This window comes from Haliotis rufescens, unplaced genomic scaffold, assembly GCF_023055435.1.
Source record: "Haliotis rufescens isolate VD_foot unplaced genomic scaffold, xgHalRufe1.0.p SCAF_3, whole genome shotgun sequence".
Classification (NCBI taxonomy): Eukaryota; Metazoa; Mollusca; class Gastropoda; order Lepetellida; family Haliotidae; genus Haliotis; species Haliotis rufescens.
Window position 1 is genome coordinate 25674634 of NW_025964001.1, and position 17264 is coordinate 25691897.

The window sequence follows — 17264 nt, forward strand, 5'->3', positions numbered from 1 at the left end:
ACTTCCACACAAAGAAACATATTTGACGTACCCTCCTCTGTATGACCTTCATGATGGAGTCGGCCATCTTCTTCATGGCCTTGCCCTTGACAGTCTGCAGGAACTTTGTCAGCTTATCCAGCAAGCTTCTATCCCGCTCGAAGTCATAGTAGTGGTGGTCCACCCAGTGTCGCAGCACATTCACCACTCTGAACACACACACAATACAACATGCTTCATACACAACCTGTCACCATAAGGCCTGTATAAGGCCTTCTCAAGGTAATGATCACATGTGTCAATCTTATGAACCTATCAAGTTATTGACTAATCTTTTGTTACATATTAGAGAAACAGTTATTGCTATATATCTATTTAACAGCAGTTTAAAATGGTTGCCAAATCTATGGCCTTTGCAAGCATTTTATTGCAATTTTGGGTTTTTTCAAAGCTGATTGAAACTTAAGGCCTCAGTAAGGCCAGACTGCGAACTTCAAGGCCTTTTCAAGCTTGTGGGAACTTTGTAGGACTGTATTTAACATGTATTTAACATATATATAGCACTTGTGATAGCATCATCATTATGCTGAAAATCATGCAAACCTATGGTTTATACATATGTATTTTTAATATTTTGAAAATTCAAAATGTTCTAGTTCTCATGTTGTATCTTGAGGAATTCCACACTAGTCCACAGTTGAAGGTGTTACAGGGAATATAACAATCATATTCACCATGCTGGAAATGCCTGTTTATTTAAATATGGCTGTGTCCAAACTCATCAATATGCTGTCAAGTAATACAAATGCATATCCTCCCTGCAAACAATAGTCAGTAAAATGGAAGCCAGCTTACCGGAATTGCACAGGTTTCACATATTCTTTGCGGAAGCGCTTGAGATCCTCTCTGGTACGGAGGCTGTTGTCGACTTCATCTGATTTTTTGTCATCACTGGGGAACTCAGGGATATCAAATCTTGACACGGTTAAGGTTCAATATGTGTGAGCTCATGATAACATCTTGCACTTAGTTATAGGATAACAGCTGATTTCTAACCATGAATTTGAGTGAATATAACTCAGTATTTCATGGTGTGTCAGCTTAATATGGGAGAAAAGCCCAAGGTGGGGTCTCAAGGGCTGACTCAGCAACTTTAAAAGGAGGGACACCCTGGAGCCCTCTTGATCCACCTATGAGTCGTAAATGTTTACCACTTCGGTAAAACTCACAAGCCAAGCTCAGGCATGGTGCTGACAAACATAACATTATCAGGGTGGACGAGTGAGTGAGTGAGTGAGTGAGTGAGTGAGTGAGTGAGTGAGTGAGTGAGTGAGGGAGGGAGGGAGGGAGGGAGGGTGGGTGGGTATGGTTTTACACCGCTTTTAGCAATAGTCCAGCAATATCATGGCAGGGGACACCAGAAATTGATCAGGGTGAATGAGGACTTGAACCTAAGAGATGCAACACTGCACAGCAATTGCTGGCTCCTTAAACAACTGGGTCACATATACCCAAACTTGTAGAATTTTCCTATTCGGAATATTCTATAAGTAATACGTTACCACTGTTATACCGAGGCTGTTGTCTCCCACAACTGCTGCTATAGCGAAATCTACCACAGAGATCTCAATTACCTCATGCAGCACGTGCGTAGCCACCTAGCTGCCATGTGACACCCTTCACTCTTGTCTCCTGCGAGAGCAAGTGCTCGGGGGACGGACGGGCGGGCAGCAGCCCAGTGGTAACGTATTACTTATAGAATATTCCGAATAGGAAAATTCTACAAATTACATTAAGTAATACGTTACCACTGTTATAACGAGGCTGACTACCACAGTAGGCGGTGGGGAGCACCTACAACCCGAATCCTGACTGCTAGCGTTCCTTCCGACCAGCGGAAGTAAACACCAAGGCGGAAGCACTCGATGCGCATGCACCTAGCTAGGCGTTACCCTATAGGAATACCAAAGCACTGTCATGCGCATACCGTAAGGCTCAATCGTCATTGCCAAAACGATTGGTGACTCCAAACGGCCCCACTGGATAGGTATTTCATCGCCGCAGCGGATGAGAACACTGTATCCGCGTGAGCTAAATCTTAGATCAGGTTAAACAGTCGAAAAGAGGGAAATTAATTTCCTTCAGACCGTATATCCCAGAGCAAGCCTACTGAAAGTATGCATTAGGCGCGTGACCTAATTCCAGTATTCGTAAGCATGTATCGCAAGGTTGGAATACACGACAATTAAATGCATAATTGTCAAAATACAAATAAGGACAAAACACACAAAAAGCCGCCTCACCTGTGGTGTGAGTGCGCTGGTTTGCAGGACCCCCACTCCTGTACCCACGGCGTGGGAACATTGGAGACGACCAAGATTGACCACCGTGCAAGGACTGACGACTGCGGAGTTTGAAATTGCGCTGGACACACCCCCTAGATGACCGCTTGTGCCGCGATCAGCGGCCCAAGACGGTGCACCCCCTCCACGTCTTCATCAGAAACCTTTCTGAGGTAATGATTGGCAAAAACCGAGTCAGAACGCCAGTAACAACCTCGTAATATTCTGTGAACAGAGATATTCGAGTGTAGGGCAAATGTTGCCGCTAGCGCCCTGATCTCGTGCGGGTTTGACCCCGCTACCGGTAACCCCCGAGACCGGTACGCCAGATTGATGACAGAACGAAGCCACAACGCAATCGAGTTGCGAGTTATGTCAACCGTGCGATTAGGGTTACACGATATGAACAGACGGTCACGCCCTTGTCTGCGTTCATTCGAAGCCTTAAGATAATACTTAAGGGCCCTAACCGGACACAGCGCTCTGTCCTCAGTATCAGCAGGATGTAAGATTTCTTTGAGTGATCTTACAGTGAATTCTCTCTCCGCTTGCCCGACTCTCTGATTCTTGGCGACGAAGCCCATGAGCAGGCCCAGGCGGACCGCTCCTTCGTCACCCCTATCGAATCGTACCTTGGCGACATCGAGTGCATGAATTTCGGATACACGTGCCGCCGTGGCAAAGGAGAGGAGAAATGCTGTTTTCCAAGTCACATGCCGGAACGAAGCACTATGCAAGGGTTCATACGGAGCTTCCGTAAGTGATTGCAACACTAGGGAAAGATCCCAGGCCGGTGCCCGAAGGCGGCCCTTCTTAAGATCGTGCTGTTTGAAACCCTTGATAATACCCCGTATCACCGGCTCTTTGGAGAGACTGGTACCCATAGCAACGTCCCGTACCGTAGCAACGGACGAGACATAGTTGGCAATGGAACCCCCGGAGAGTTTCCGGGTCTCTCGCAAGTGAGACATGAAACGAGCAATATCCTGCACAGATACCTTATCTGGCGAATGAATGTGATGTTTACAACACCACTTCGTGAAAATAACCCAACGTGCATTATACACCTTCTGGGTAGAATCACGATGCATACTAACGTATGCCCGAGACGCCCGGCGAGAAAAACCTTTACTCCTCAGACGCTCGGTGACAACATCCACGCGTGCAGATTGAACTGCCCTGCGTTTAGATGAAGCTGACGGGTGTGAGGGTGGATCAAGAGATCCGGTCTCACAGGCAGTGGGAGTGGCGACTGCGTGACCTGGGTCAGCAAGTCGGGGTACCACGATCTGTTCGGCCACATGGGAGCGATCAGTAACATTCGACAGCGAACTCCTCGAAGCCGGCTTAGAATGTGTGGTATCAACGCTGTCGGCGGGTAAGCATAAGCGTCCAAGCCCGTCCAGTCTAACGCGAGAGCATCGTGATCGATGGCCCTCGGGTCCGGGACTGGTGATACAAACAACGGGAGTTGATTGTTGAACCGCGTTGCGAACAGGTCGACCATCGGACGACCCAAACGTTCGCACAGCCACTGAAACACTACTGGGTTCAGCATCCACTCTGTGGGGCTCGGATCCCGAGGCCTCGATAGAGCATCGGCCAGTACGTTCCGCACACCTGGGATGTGACGGGCGCGTATCTGGCACGGGACACTGTCCACCAGAGCGTAAAACTCGAACGTGAAATCGAGCAGCGAGTGACTGTGGGTTCCCCCCAGTTTGTTCACATAGGACACTACCGTCGTGTTGTCGGTCGCCAGCATGAGCCAGGCGTCGACGAGACGATGCTTCCAGTGATTGACTGCATTGATCACTGCCTTGAACTCGAGACAATTGATGTGAAGACCTAGTTCGTCTACGCACCACAGCCCCGAGCTCACCTCCCCCTCTAGATGGGCGCCCCAGCCTCCTAGAGAGGCGTCTGTATACAGGTTCAACGTGGCCCGGTAGGGCCGCATAGAGACTCCTGATAAGACATTGTAAGGGACCGTCCACCACTCCAGATGCGGTCGGAGCCGATCCGGGAGGGCGACGGTCGCACTGTTCACCTCCGTTGCTAACAACTGGATTAAAAACCGTTGCAGCGGGCGGAGTTGGAGACGACCCCGTACGGTGCAGTCCTGGGCTGATACAAGTAGCCCTAACAGCTGTTCCCAAAAGTGAACAGTCTGTTGCACCGCTAAGACTTTGGCAATCATCGCCTGAATTTTGTGCCACCGGTCTGGGGGGACAAATAGGCGATGGGACACCGTGTTGAACCGACCTCCGATGAACTGCAAGTTCTGAGAAGGGGTTAACTCGCTCTTGGGGAGATTGACAATCCACCCCAATTGCTCCAAGAGCCGACGTGCGAAAACGAGATGGCGTGACAGGGTGTCCGACATTCGATTTGCTACTAGCGAGTCGTCCAGGTACGCGAAGTACCGGACACCCCTCCGGTGGAGGAACCCCACTATGGGGGTGGTTAACCGGGTGAACAGCCAGGGAGCGGACGAAAGACCGAATGGGAGTACAACCCACTCGTAGTGCCTGCCTTGAAAGACAAACCTGAGATACCTGTGATGATCCGAGTGAATCGGAACATGCAGATAAGCATCCTTCAGGTCGATCGAAGCTAGCCAGTCGGCCGGCATGATCAGTGCTTTCAGGTCCGTCAAGCTCAACATTCTGAACTTGGGCGGCTTGCGCAGGTAGAACTCGTTGAACGATTTCAAGTTGTGAATCATTCTGAGTTCGGCACTGTCCTTCTTGGGAACGAGAAATATCCTGGAGTAAAACCCCGGTGTTATTTCTGGTAGAGCTAACTCCCGAACAGCCCTCTTCTCCACCAACCTGCCGATGGCATCGGCGAGGAAGGGAAGATCGGTTTCCGAATAGAAACCTGCCGACGGGGCAACGGTGAGCGGCGGATTTGCTTTGAGATCGAGCCGATAGCCGTACCGAATCGTGTTGACCACCCACGGGTCGTCGAACACTTGTTCCCAATTCTCCCAGTAAGTCTGGAGTCTGGCTCCCACTGGGAAAAGAGAGGGGGGCCGGACGGGCTGCGGCAGGCGCAACTGTCCAGGGCCGTGTGACTCGGGTTCGCCTACGGGCCAACCGAAGTTGGCGCTGTCGGCATACGAACCCCTCCAATGAGAGTCACCTGGAGGGGCCCTTGCCGTCCTTAGATGACTTGGGCTTCCCCCAGTTCCCCTTCTTCCCGCGAAAGGGCTGCTGAGAACCCTTACCGGAGCCCTCAGAGCGGGGCTTCTTCCCGGAGGAAGAAGGACCCGACCCCTTAGGCCTGCCGGACGCAGCAACCTGGGGCGCGCTCCGCTTCGGAGCGGCACCCAGGCGCCTATGCAAGGACCCCACAAGATCCAGTGTGTGCCGAGAGGCCTCGGCAGACACAGCGGCCTGTTGTTCCTTCAGAACCCCAGGGATCTTGTTATTAAACAGGGTCCGAGCAGACCAAGGCTGCGAAAGGAGCACCTCCTGATTGGCAGCGTCCAACCCTGAAGCAACCAGATACGACTGGCGCCGAAGAAAATGGCACGTGCCGGAAACAAAGGCCGAAGCCCCGGCAACGTACTCCAGGGAAGCATTCAAACCGAGCAAGCAGTTGTAAATGCGCTGGTCACGGTCCGTGGGAGAACCTTCGACCAGACTGGCCGCCGCAGCCAGGTATGTGTCTCCGTGAGACATAGCCAGCATGGAGTGTCGAGCGAGGGTGTCCAGCTGTTGCAGGGTACCTTGCGGTACCGTGGCAACCGGTGGGGCACGGACCCCCAAACGCTCCACATGGGCTTCCGCAGAAGGACCAGCCTCGGGAAAGGCAAGGTCATGAACTGGGAAAGACCCTTTTCTCCACGACGGGGGAGGTAACGGGAGACCCCGACCGGAGGCAGCCGTGAAGGCTTTCTCCAAAGACGGCTTAATCCCGCGCAGCAAGGTTGATGCCGGGAAAGCCTTGTCGGACGACTCGTCGTATACCTCGGAGGAACCCACGGAACCGTGGATACCCCGCGGTATCGGCAGGGGCTTTGGCATGTCCTCGAAGAGGTCATACACCATGGCCACGCGGTCCTTAACCGATAGCGGAAGCAACGGTTCGGGGGAAGGACCGGTAACCACGGCAGCCGGCGCCGTACCGGTGGACCCCGCGTCCGAACCCGCGGCCACCGAAGAGGCCGGGGACGGAACAGCCAGCGGCCTATCTTGCGATAAGGCCGCCAGCTTGGAGTCCACAATTTGCGACAACAATGCGGCGACGGAAGCCCCAGACAGCCCGAGGGCCGCAAGGGGATCCGCCGCAGCCGACAAGGAGGTGCCCGCACGGGGGCCCCAACCGGACGAACCGGCCACCACAGGGGTGGAAACGGACTGCGCGCACAGCCGGTACCGCTCAAACTCCGCAGGTCCCAGACCTTCGCACAGGGAGCACCGGGTTTCCTGGCAAGGAACCCTGCACCGCGGGCAACGATCGTGGGGATCCCGGGACGACAAAAACTTTCTGCACACCCCACAACTCCGAGGAGCAGGGGTAGAGGGGGTGGAGACAGGGGACATATCCATGTCAGACATTGATTGTTTTCTAGAAACAAAGAACAAAACATGGTTACAACGCACGCACCACAATGATTCACAAACGAACATTTTCACAAGAAAATAAACGAGCAATGTGAACATATAACATACACATATAACTTGTACTAAAGAAATAAGTTATGTTAACCCCCAAAACATACAAGAACAGGGGAAACGTAAAACACAACGTGCATACGCGAACCCCGCAAGTATATAGAAAAAAGGGCGGGAAAAATTTTCCGTTCGGCGGGAAAATTATAACCAAGCGTAGCTACCGCAACGCCCCATAAAAGCACAGTTTATTAGAGAATAAACGATAATAAATATCACCAAATCTTCAAGGAACGCTTCAGCAGGAGAAAACACGTCTTGCTAAGCAGACGAAGGAGACAAGAGTGAAGGGTGTCACATGGCAGCTAGGTGGCTACGCACGTGCTGCATGAGGTAATTGAGATCTCTGTGGTAGATTTCGCTATAGCAGCAGTTGTGGGAGACAACAGCCTCGGTATAACAGTGGTAACGTATTACTTAATGTAATTAAAGCTTAACGTACAGGAAAACAGACAAACTGGCAATTTTCTGACATCCTTACACATTATGTCAACCAGTAACTTAAAACTAACTTTATAACCTTTAATATACAACTAGAATTTCATATAGCACCAAATTGCTTCTGTCAGTAGAAATTTCAATTTCAGGACAACTTTGTTCGTTGCAGTCTTGTATTGACAGAAATACTAGTCTAAGGAGGACAAAAGGTTAAGTTATACCTTACACAGAAAACTATGGTTATACAGTAGAACATGGATATAACGAACACGGATTGAGCGAACAAATGGATACAACGAACTGTTACAAAATCTCAGATTTATCTCCTCTATATTATCACATTAAATGTGCCTAAATAAGGAACTAACGTACATGTATAAAGCAAACTGATATCTGATCCCTGACACGCCCCAAACCCACTAATTATTGATGTTTACAGCGAACTGAGAAATCTCACTCAGTGTCAAGTGTCATTGACAATTGGCTATACGCAATCAGTGCAAATCAACACAAACAGCGGTATTGATTCAAACTTGTTGAACTTGCTTTATACTTATCTTACCTGTAACCGGACTAATCTTGTCTGTAAGGCAAACATAAATTTCACGAGATCATGTCAAAGTGTCACTTCACGAGCACATGCTATTGTGGCGGGCAATGCTGCAATTACGTGTAGTGTGTTTGTTTAATCCAACATGGCGGACATTTCCGAGAGAAAACGTATATAACAAACAATGTATATAACAAACTGATTTCTCCGGTCCCTTGTAGTTCTACTGTAAGGAACTCAAAAGGAACAAATAATTTTAGCTGGTTATAATCATAGTTCGTTACAAGCTTTAAAGGCTTTATTGTTAATTGAGGATGTAAATTGAGGACAAGGTGTCCGCACTTAATCCAGTTAATCATTTGCCTACAATAATTATTGTTTATTACCGCTTTGAACAGCCCCATGTTGCTGTGGATGTTTTTATAGGTTGATTGCTCACACGTGAGCAGGTCAGCGATTAACAGTTTGTTATGAAATAAAACATTGTCACACAGTCAGTTCGCTACATGTGTTTTTTCGTTATAAACATGTTCATTATATCCATCAATTTTATATGATAAAATATACAGCAAATGGTCAGGACCAAAAATACAGTTGGTTATTTCTTTATAAACGTGTTCATTATTAAAGGGGAAGTGTACACGCAAAAATCACTTTCTTTCTTTTTCTTAACAAAACGCAATTTTAGAATTAATTAGTATCTGTGTTTGAAAATATACACTCATTTTTTTCACAGTGAAAGTAGGAAGCTCACAATAGTGTGAAAATGATATGCCGTTATGAGGCCTTCGTTTTTCGAGCTAAACAGGCCTGAGTTATCCCCCTTAGATTATGACGTAATTGGTGCCAATTCAACTGGGTCCCTGTCTATTCTCAACGCAAAAGATATCAAGTACCAGTTTGCGGTAAACAACATGGCCTACGACACACTCCGGCGCAGTGGTGACTCAGCATAACACTATGCTGGCTGGCATCTGAGACGCTAGAATCACACACCTGGACCTACACCACGTGAAGCGGCTCTAACAAAGCATGATGACGTCATAATGTTTATCAATTGGCACCAATGACGTCATATTGCAAGGGGCATAAGCCATGGTGTTTTTGTTGTGGAAATAGAACACTTGGTAAATGTGAATAATATAAATCGTTTTAATGCGAAAAATATGTTAATTCATTGTGATATTTTTATATTTGTGTCTATGACACTTCTAGGTTAACACTTTTAATGTGGAAAAAGTACAAGAAAAATAGGTTCATTTCCGTGTGAACTTGCCCTTTAACCTACTTTACTGTACATGTATTTCATTATTTCTGAGAAACAACATCTCAGTCAGACGTGAGAAGGATACCGTTCTATAAGAAGGTCAAGCAGATCATGTGGACTACAGATTGACCGGTAGGTGGTGAGGAATGTTCGCACAAACTTGGGGTCTGCGTACATGTGATAGGTGAGGCGTTCCACCAGCTTGATGAGCAGCCCGCCCTTGATGAGTGGGCTCTCAATAGACGGGTCTTGGTTCTCCTCAAACACAATGTTCTCTTCAGAATCCTTCATTGCAAACCTGTACGGTGGAAGAAAAGGACTTAGCACTAAGCATATACAAGATGAAATCCATCGACCATCCTATGGAGGTCTCAGACAACTACTCAACAATCTTCTTAAGGTAAGTAAGAATAAGAATTTATGGATGAACAACTTTTTTATTACAATTAAAACTTGCTTGATAACGGTGTTAGAACCTACACCGAAACGTCGCTCTTAATTGTAACAAAGAAGTTGTTCATCCATCCATAAACTTTTATCCTTACTTAGTACTCCAACTTCTAAATGCCTATCAAAGAAATCTTCTTAGTGATCTTTCACTTCTTTCACTCATTACTGCCATTTACTTGTCAGATTTTGCTTCTCGACACTCACCCGCTTGAAAAATTACCTCGGCCCCTTGATGCTTATGTACTGATAAGATACGACTTTTTGTAAGTCAAATCCGTTTTTGTCAATGATTCAACTTTTTGCACACACCACGCCATTTAAAGTGTGTCAGATTTGTAGGGAACCTATCCATGGTCACCATGTCTCTTTACACTTCAAGCTGAAGAGGGGTTGGCCATGTGACATATCAGAATCAAGTATACTTGCATAGATTTGTGAAATGATAAAATATAAATATAAAATGTTCCTCCCTACCCAATCAGTTTTGAAAAAAGTTAAGAGAAACAAATACTTTTTAAACTTGCCTAAGTGGTTAATGTAACTGTATGATACTTGTCTGTTCAGCATATTCTGATTTGAAAGAGAATTTCTTTCTGATGCCATTATTCAATATATTTAATGTATTAATGTCAAGTAAGCAAGAAAGCATTGCCCATAGCATTAGATGATATACTAAGTTCCAAAAGAAACACACCTCTCGTATTGTAACTTCCGATCACATTAAATCCAATAAAAGTGATATATTTGCACAACAAAAGACACACAGTGCTAGAATAACATGTCTAGACACGTTCCAAGCATCATCTTAGATTCAAACTCTGAACAGAGACTGTTCATATCCATGAGTAAAAACATCTTCCCGAGGCAAGGGAGTTAACTGACTTTTAAAGTCCAGTTTCCAACCTTGCCGAACTAGGCTGGAATTACTGGGCTCGATCGTTGCGCCACCAGTGGCTATTACCAATTATGTCCCTTCTAAGCCTCTCCTATGGACCAATCAGATTCCAACTCTCGTATCACATGCATTTGCTTCACACAAAATGGTGGCGCCCAGTCAGGACAATCGGATCGATAATCAATATCTATATTGTGATAAAACGGGTTTTACATCGCGAAATGCACCAAATCACGTGAGCACCTTGATTAAAAACATGAAAGGATTTGGAAAATATCTGCTGACAATGAATTGGCGATGCACATGCTTTGCAAATCCTGCTATCGGTCGAAATCTGCACGACAGTTCACGAACTAGATTTTGATTTCGGTGCGCGATTTTGATTGGACTATGGATAGACTCGTTACTCCAGACAAAACGTAACTCCATAATACCAGCATAGTTCGGAAAGGGTGGAAACTGGACTTTTATAGTCAGTTAACTCCTTTGCCTCGGGAAGATGGAGTAAAAATGGCCAGAACGTGTCTTTCTGAGGACAAGCTAAACGCAAATGTGAAACATGGATTGTTGGGTGCTGAAGGCACTCTAGTGAAACATACCAACAACCACCGACCTGTGTCAGCAAACACAGTGCATTGGTTGTCAACGGCTACTCTCAGTATGTCCACACTTTAGGGTGTGCGTTTCTTTTGGAATTGAGTATATATCCACTACGCAATACTTGTTAGGAGAAATATACCATGACAATGATCCTTCTCTGTACCACATATATCGTAGTGGACCATATTACTGTATACATATGGACTGATGGCCCACTCGATCATGAATAAAAGACTATATAACTCATAAAATCTACATTTAGCTCAAAATGTGGACAGGAAAGGTGCTAATGATGTGTTACTTCTCAATATTCTCTTCATTACACCTTACATGAACAGAGTCTCCATGGAGGCTGAATGATATTCTTAAAATGTCACTCCCAATAAGATACTTCACTTTAGGCCTTACATAATTTCTTCATACTGTACCCATGAGATTGAACCCAGGTTTACAGAGGGACGAACCAAGGTTTTAACCACTAGGCTACCCGAATCCCCCAAAAGACTCACCTGTATAAATCTGGAGAGGGTAGACGGAGTGGATGCTGCTTCTCCTCATCTCGCAGAATGCCGTCCAGGATGCGCTCGAGGTTACTCCGTGTCTGCAGGGAGAAGAGAGCCGCCATCCAGTTGGCCTTCTCCTCGGCAGACTTGGCATAAAGGGTGATGCTACCAGCATGGTCTCGGGGCACAATCTCAAAGGCATTCTTCAGTTCTGGAAAACAACATTTTCACATTCAGGGAAATGTCTCAGGACATTTTAAAAAAAGAGACAGGTGCAAGCGGGACGCCTATGCTGGGGTAATTCTAGTGTGGAAAAGTCATGAACTGCCAGGCCTTATGATGCAAATGTCAGAAAATTGAAACTTTATTTTAAGAGTTTTTAGTATTAATTATCATATCAAACAATTCTTTTTACTCTCCCTCCTGATCCTGGACATATGGACCAAGTGAGTGAGTTGGGTTTAATGCCGCTTTGAACAGTCTGCTAGTTATATCACTTAGTGTCAATTTAATATGGGAGTTCAGTGCTGCAGGTCACGGGCGTTTACAACTTTGGTGAAACCCACAAGCATAGATATGGTGTGGACAAACCTAGAAACATAATGAGGGCGAAAAGGGATTTGAACCAACAATCACAGGTTTCGGGCATGCGAGGGACACAACTCTGTACAGCAAATTGCAATGCATTAGATGACTGGGCCACCCAGACCAAGACAGTACAGAAAACAAAATATATTGTCTCTTATGTATTTATGTCGGGCTGTTTTGTCTGAAGCAGGATCTCCCTTAGAACCAGAGAATTAGTTATTACCGAGATAATTTTCCATGAGTCAAGACAAAAGGACAGTGGTAAATCTATATAAATCACACAATTTGACATGAATCCCAAACTCAAACCTTCCTTACTGACAAACAAAGTTTTGTACAATATTACAGGTTTCATATTCACACAGATAGTCATGTAAAGAGTGAGTATGGTGTTACGCCGCTTTTAGCAATACTCCAGCAATTTAATGGCGGGGGACACCAGAAATAGGCTTCACACATTGTACCCACATGGGGAATCGAACCAGGTCTTCGGCGTGATGAGCGAACGCTTTAACCACTAGGCTAACCCACTACCCCAGATATTCATGTAGATAAACATTTTGTAAGCTTTATGAACAGTGTTTGTTATCAAATTTATTTACCTCAGAATACCCAGCATTTTGAGGCCTTTCTAAATACATTGCTGATACCAGTCTCCCATGCCCTAATTCCTAAAGTAAATTAAACTTACAAAGCACCCTCAAACCAGTAAAGTTTCTCCTAGAATAACTGACCAGCCAGGTTCTTCACAAGCTCACAACATGAATACATTGTGTTTGTTTGTTTAATGTTTAACGCTGCACTCAGCTATATTCCAGCTATACGACGGGAATACATTGTGAAGTCCATCTACATGTACACTGGTATCCTACCTTCAGTGTCTTCCTTGTCCAAAATCTCTACTTTACGAACGAAGTACTTTTCCTTTAGTTTGTACTCTGGAATAGACACGGTTCCCGATGATCTCCTTGCATTCAGGTTTTTCTTGCATAGGATGATCAGACCATCAAACAGGAAGACATATCGCTCTGACGGGCGCCGACTGGTGTACTTGGTCAAGATCCCATCTGAACAACAACATAAGATTGGATAAACACAGGCGTTCCTGCAAGGACAGAAAGTAGCCAGTACATTGTACTTGATGAGGAATCAGTATGTGTTTATCAATGTGCTCATTTCCCTAGAATGCTCAATGATTATGTTTCTGTCAGACAATGCTTCATTTACTGTTGGTTGGTTTGTTGTTTAACGCCGCACTCAGCAATATTCCAGCTATATGACGGCGGTCTGTAAATAATCGAGTCTGGACCAGACAATCCAGTGATTAATATCATGAGCATCGATCCACGCAATTGGGATCGATGACATGCATCAACCAAGTCTGCGAGCCTGACCACCCGATCCCGTTAGTCGCCTTTTACGACAAGCATAGTCACCCTTTACGGCATGCATGGGTTGCTGAAGACCTATTCTTCATTTACTGTGAGAGTTGGTGTAATAACTGAACTCTGTAACGGGTTAGCAGGTTCAAAGCTCATCAAAAGCACAACCCCACTGTGAACTGAGATCGCGACCACTTATGACACGTGTTAGGACAAGAATCAAAATGTAGTGCTGAGTTAATTATTTGTAAGCCACAACTAGTCACATTCCAGCCATATCATTTCAATTTCCTTTAACGGCGCTCTCATCAATATTCCAGCTACATGACAGCAGCCTGTAAAATTCAAGTCTGGACCAGACAATCAAGTGATTGACATAATGACCAGCATAGATTGCTGGGGAGCAATTCTTATCCTGCATTACCCACAGTGTCATTACAGTATGTGACTCACCCATGATGAATTCACTACAGCTCTGCCAAATATCCTTGCCCTCCCAGCCATCAATGCTTCTCTGGATATCTGTCATTTTCTGTAAGATGGCAGTGCGGCCTGTTTGACCTTGAAGACGTGTTGATATTTCCCTAAAAAATCCAAAAGTGATGAAACTACAACACTTTGCAATTAAAAAATCACATCATTGTTCATGACAGTAACTGCAAACAATCGCATAACATGAATTATCTCCCTTTGACTGTATTTGTATTTGAGTAATGTATGAAGCATAACTTTCCTACCAAATGTACAGGTTGTAATTGTAGCACTGTATGTAATGTATGTTTAATTAGGGTAACAAGTGAATGCTAGACAAACTAGAATGAACAATTGAGTCAGCATACAAGTAAAGAGCTGAAAAACCTGATCTCATCACACAGTCCAGGCAATTTTAAATCTTAATCCAAAAGATTTGCCTATAAAAAGATACAGGATAGCTGTCAGCAAGTCTCAGAACTGTCAAGGTTAGGTTGTATACCCACCAGGGTTTACGCTTGGGAATGTTACCGCCGCTGAACTTTCTATCCAGCGAGAGTTTGAGAGCTTGGAGAAGGCCACTGGCTTGTATCAGGCACTCTCGATCTTCTTCATTTTGACTGGTGTCTTTCAACAGCTGGATAGAAATACAGATTTCTCATAAAATCCTGCCGTAACAAGGCGGTCCAGCATTTCTCCTACTTGAAAGTTTAATAATTCTCAAAGCAGATAATTTACATATGTAGGCAATGAACATGTTCTAAACAAATGCAACATAAATCTTTAAATTTTTGCGCCAATGTGTGAAACATGGTACTACCATGAGACAATCTCATTAAAATCAGATCTTAGTTCTCGCTATAGCTAAACAAAGATCTGAGAACATCCCATTACGGGTCACATCAGAACGACTTTTCAGCCAACCAATCAGAGGGTCGCTTACCAGATCGTGAAAGTGACAGTCAGGATGTGTTTTCTGATCATGCAACCACAAAATATTTAACAAGGGGTATTCCGAATGACAGCTACGGGTTTTATTATTATATCCATACAATATAGGCCATCTATAAGCCATTCCAGAATGTTCTTCTTATCAGTTTTAACATTTTTAATCGAGAATACGTCAAAATATGTTTCGAAAATGTCGTCGCCAGTTTGAAACTAGTGTCGTCAAGCTCGAGAAAGATGCCTTCTGATTGGCTAATGTCGATTTCTTGTCAGTCATTTCATTGGTCGGTCAAAATTAACGAAAGGTCGTTCTGACGTGACCTGTAATGGGATGTCCTCAGATCTTTGTTTAGCAGTAGCGAAAACTAAGATCTGATTTTAATGAGATTGACCATGAGACAAAGCACTGACGCTATAAATATACTGAAGATGGTGTATCCACTTGTTCACTAACATTGTTGTCAAAGTCTCAAGATATCCATGTCTGATAACCAAATGTACAATGAATAATTTTACCTAAATAACTATCAACCTAAAGAACAAAATTTAATCCATTTCCCAAAACTCCAGCCATCCTCACTGCAGTCCTCACCTTGATGACTTCAAAGTAATGCAGACAGTGAGACACTGGCCCCAGTAACAGCTTTGGAAGAACATACTTGGTGGCAGCTTTCAAACCCTGCCCAGCACACTGAAACAAGTAGACGAGAGACGGTGTACATTAATGATTGTCTCCTTCAAAAGTGTTCGAAGTTAAAAAATTGAAAGTCCAGAGTCTATGTTATAATAACTGTATCAACAAAGTTGATTTTTCTTCTTTTTGTTTTGTTTTGTTTTATGTTGTGGGTGGTGTGAGAGGGTGAGGGTGTGGGGTGTGGGATGTGGGATGTGGGATGTGGGGTGTGGGGTGTGGATGTGTGTGGGGTGTGGATGTGTGTGTGGCTGTGGGACGGGGTGTGGGGCGTGTGTGTGTGTGTGTGGGGGGGGGGGGGGGGGGGGGGGGGTTAGGTGTTTGTGCAGGTGTGGGGTGTGGGTGTAGGTTTGGAGTTAGGGGTGTGGTATGTGAGGTGAGGAGTGCAGTGTGTGGGGGGAGGAGTGGGGTATAGGGTGGGGGGTGGGGGAGGGGTGTTCTTTAACATATATAAGGCCAGCAAACAAGATGTATAATGTTACACCTACCTCTATGTCTACAAGTCACAAAACAAAATAACACAAACATTTTTGTGAATTTTTCTATGTATTTCTGATAACATGAGGCTGTTGCTATAAACAAAGTAAAAAATAAAATTTCTTACAAATTTGATATTTGAAAACAATAATTGATACACAGGTAGTCATATCGTGTATTGTGTCTGTAGATTAAACTTGTGATGCATCAAGACAGTTGTGAACTAGTGAACAATACTAAACACACACACTCAGCTGTTATAACAATTCAACTCAACATGCAAGTGACAAGACTGATACTTAAGATTAAAAACACATTTTGGTCTTAATTCTTTTATATCTCCCAAAATACACATGTACCTCAATCAGTAAGTTGCTAACATCGTCCCTCATGAGAAGTGTGTTGAGACGCTCCTTCCCATGGGGAGCCAACATGTCGTCCACGTACTTCTCATACACGTTGAACTCCTCCCCCTGCAGACAGAAGATATATATACTGGGCTGGAAGATCTTGTGTGTTAAAAGGGTTAAAAATTGGTTGGATTTTAATTTGACAGTTACAGTGTCATTGTGTCAAACTGTTTCTATTTAGAATTCTTGTTTTTCTTTTCTTTAACCTTTTTTAGGACATAAAAGTAGGAATCCTAAATCACAAGGTAGAGAGATTCTGCATCCATGATAATCATCAAAAATTAATAAAATTATGAACAACATAAAACTGGGCCATCTTAGTTACCACATCATAATGCATTAGGGTAAAAAACTGAGGATGAAGTCATCGATATCCCCCGCAATGGTAATACTTGTCATGAATATGTCAACTAGTTATATATATATTGTTGCCATGGAAACTAAAAAAATATATTTTTCAAAAATCTAAAATTAGCAAAAGGCACCATTTCACCACTAGACATATCTATGTGCAAAGTAAGGTGAAGAACTTTTTTTAAGGATTTTCAAGATCTGCTGCGGAAACGAGCACTTCCGCCATTTCCAGCCTAA

The 17264-nt window shown here is 44.7% G+C and overlaps 1 protein-coding gene across 1 annotated transcript in view; it reads right to left on the minus strand.

Moving 5' to 3' along the window:
- Positions 1–17264, minus strand: part of LOC124144642 (son of sevenless homolog 1-like) — a 37004-nt gene that overhangs the window by 7083 nt on the left and 12657 nt on the right. Inside the window, exons 7-15 of the mRNA XM_046514175.2 lie at positions 16623–16736; positions 15688–15786; positions 14654–14784; positions 14130–14260; positions 13167–13361; positions 11713–11917; positions 9344–9556; positions 835–954; positions 32–188 (exon numbers count right to left, since the gene is read on the minus strand). Coding sequence (XP_046370131.1) covers positions 32–188; positions 835–954; positions 9344–9556; positions 11713–11917; positions 13167–13361; positions 14130–14260; positions 14654–14784; positions 15688–15786; positions 16623–16736 — 1365 coding nt within the window. The remainder of the gene's footprint in view (positions 1–31; positions 189–834; positions 955–9343; positions 9557–11712; positions 11918–13166; positions 13362–14129; positions 14261–14653; positions 14785–15687; positions 15787–16622; positions 16737–17264) is intronic.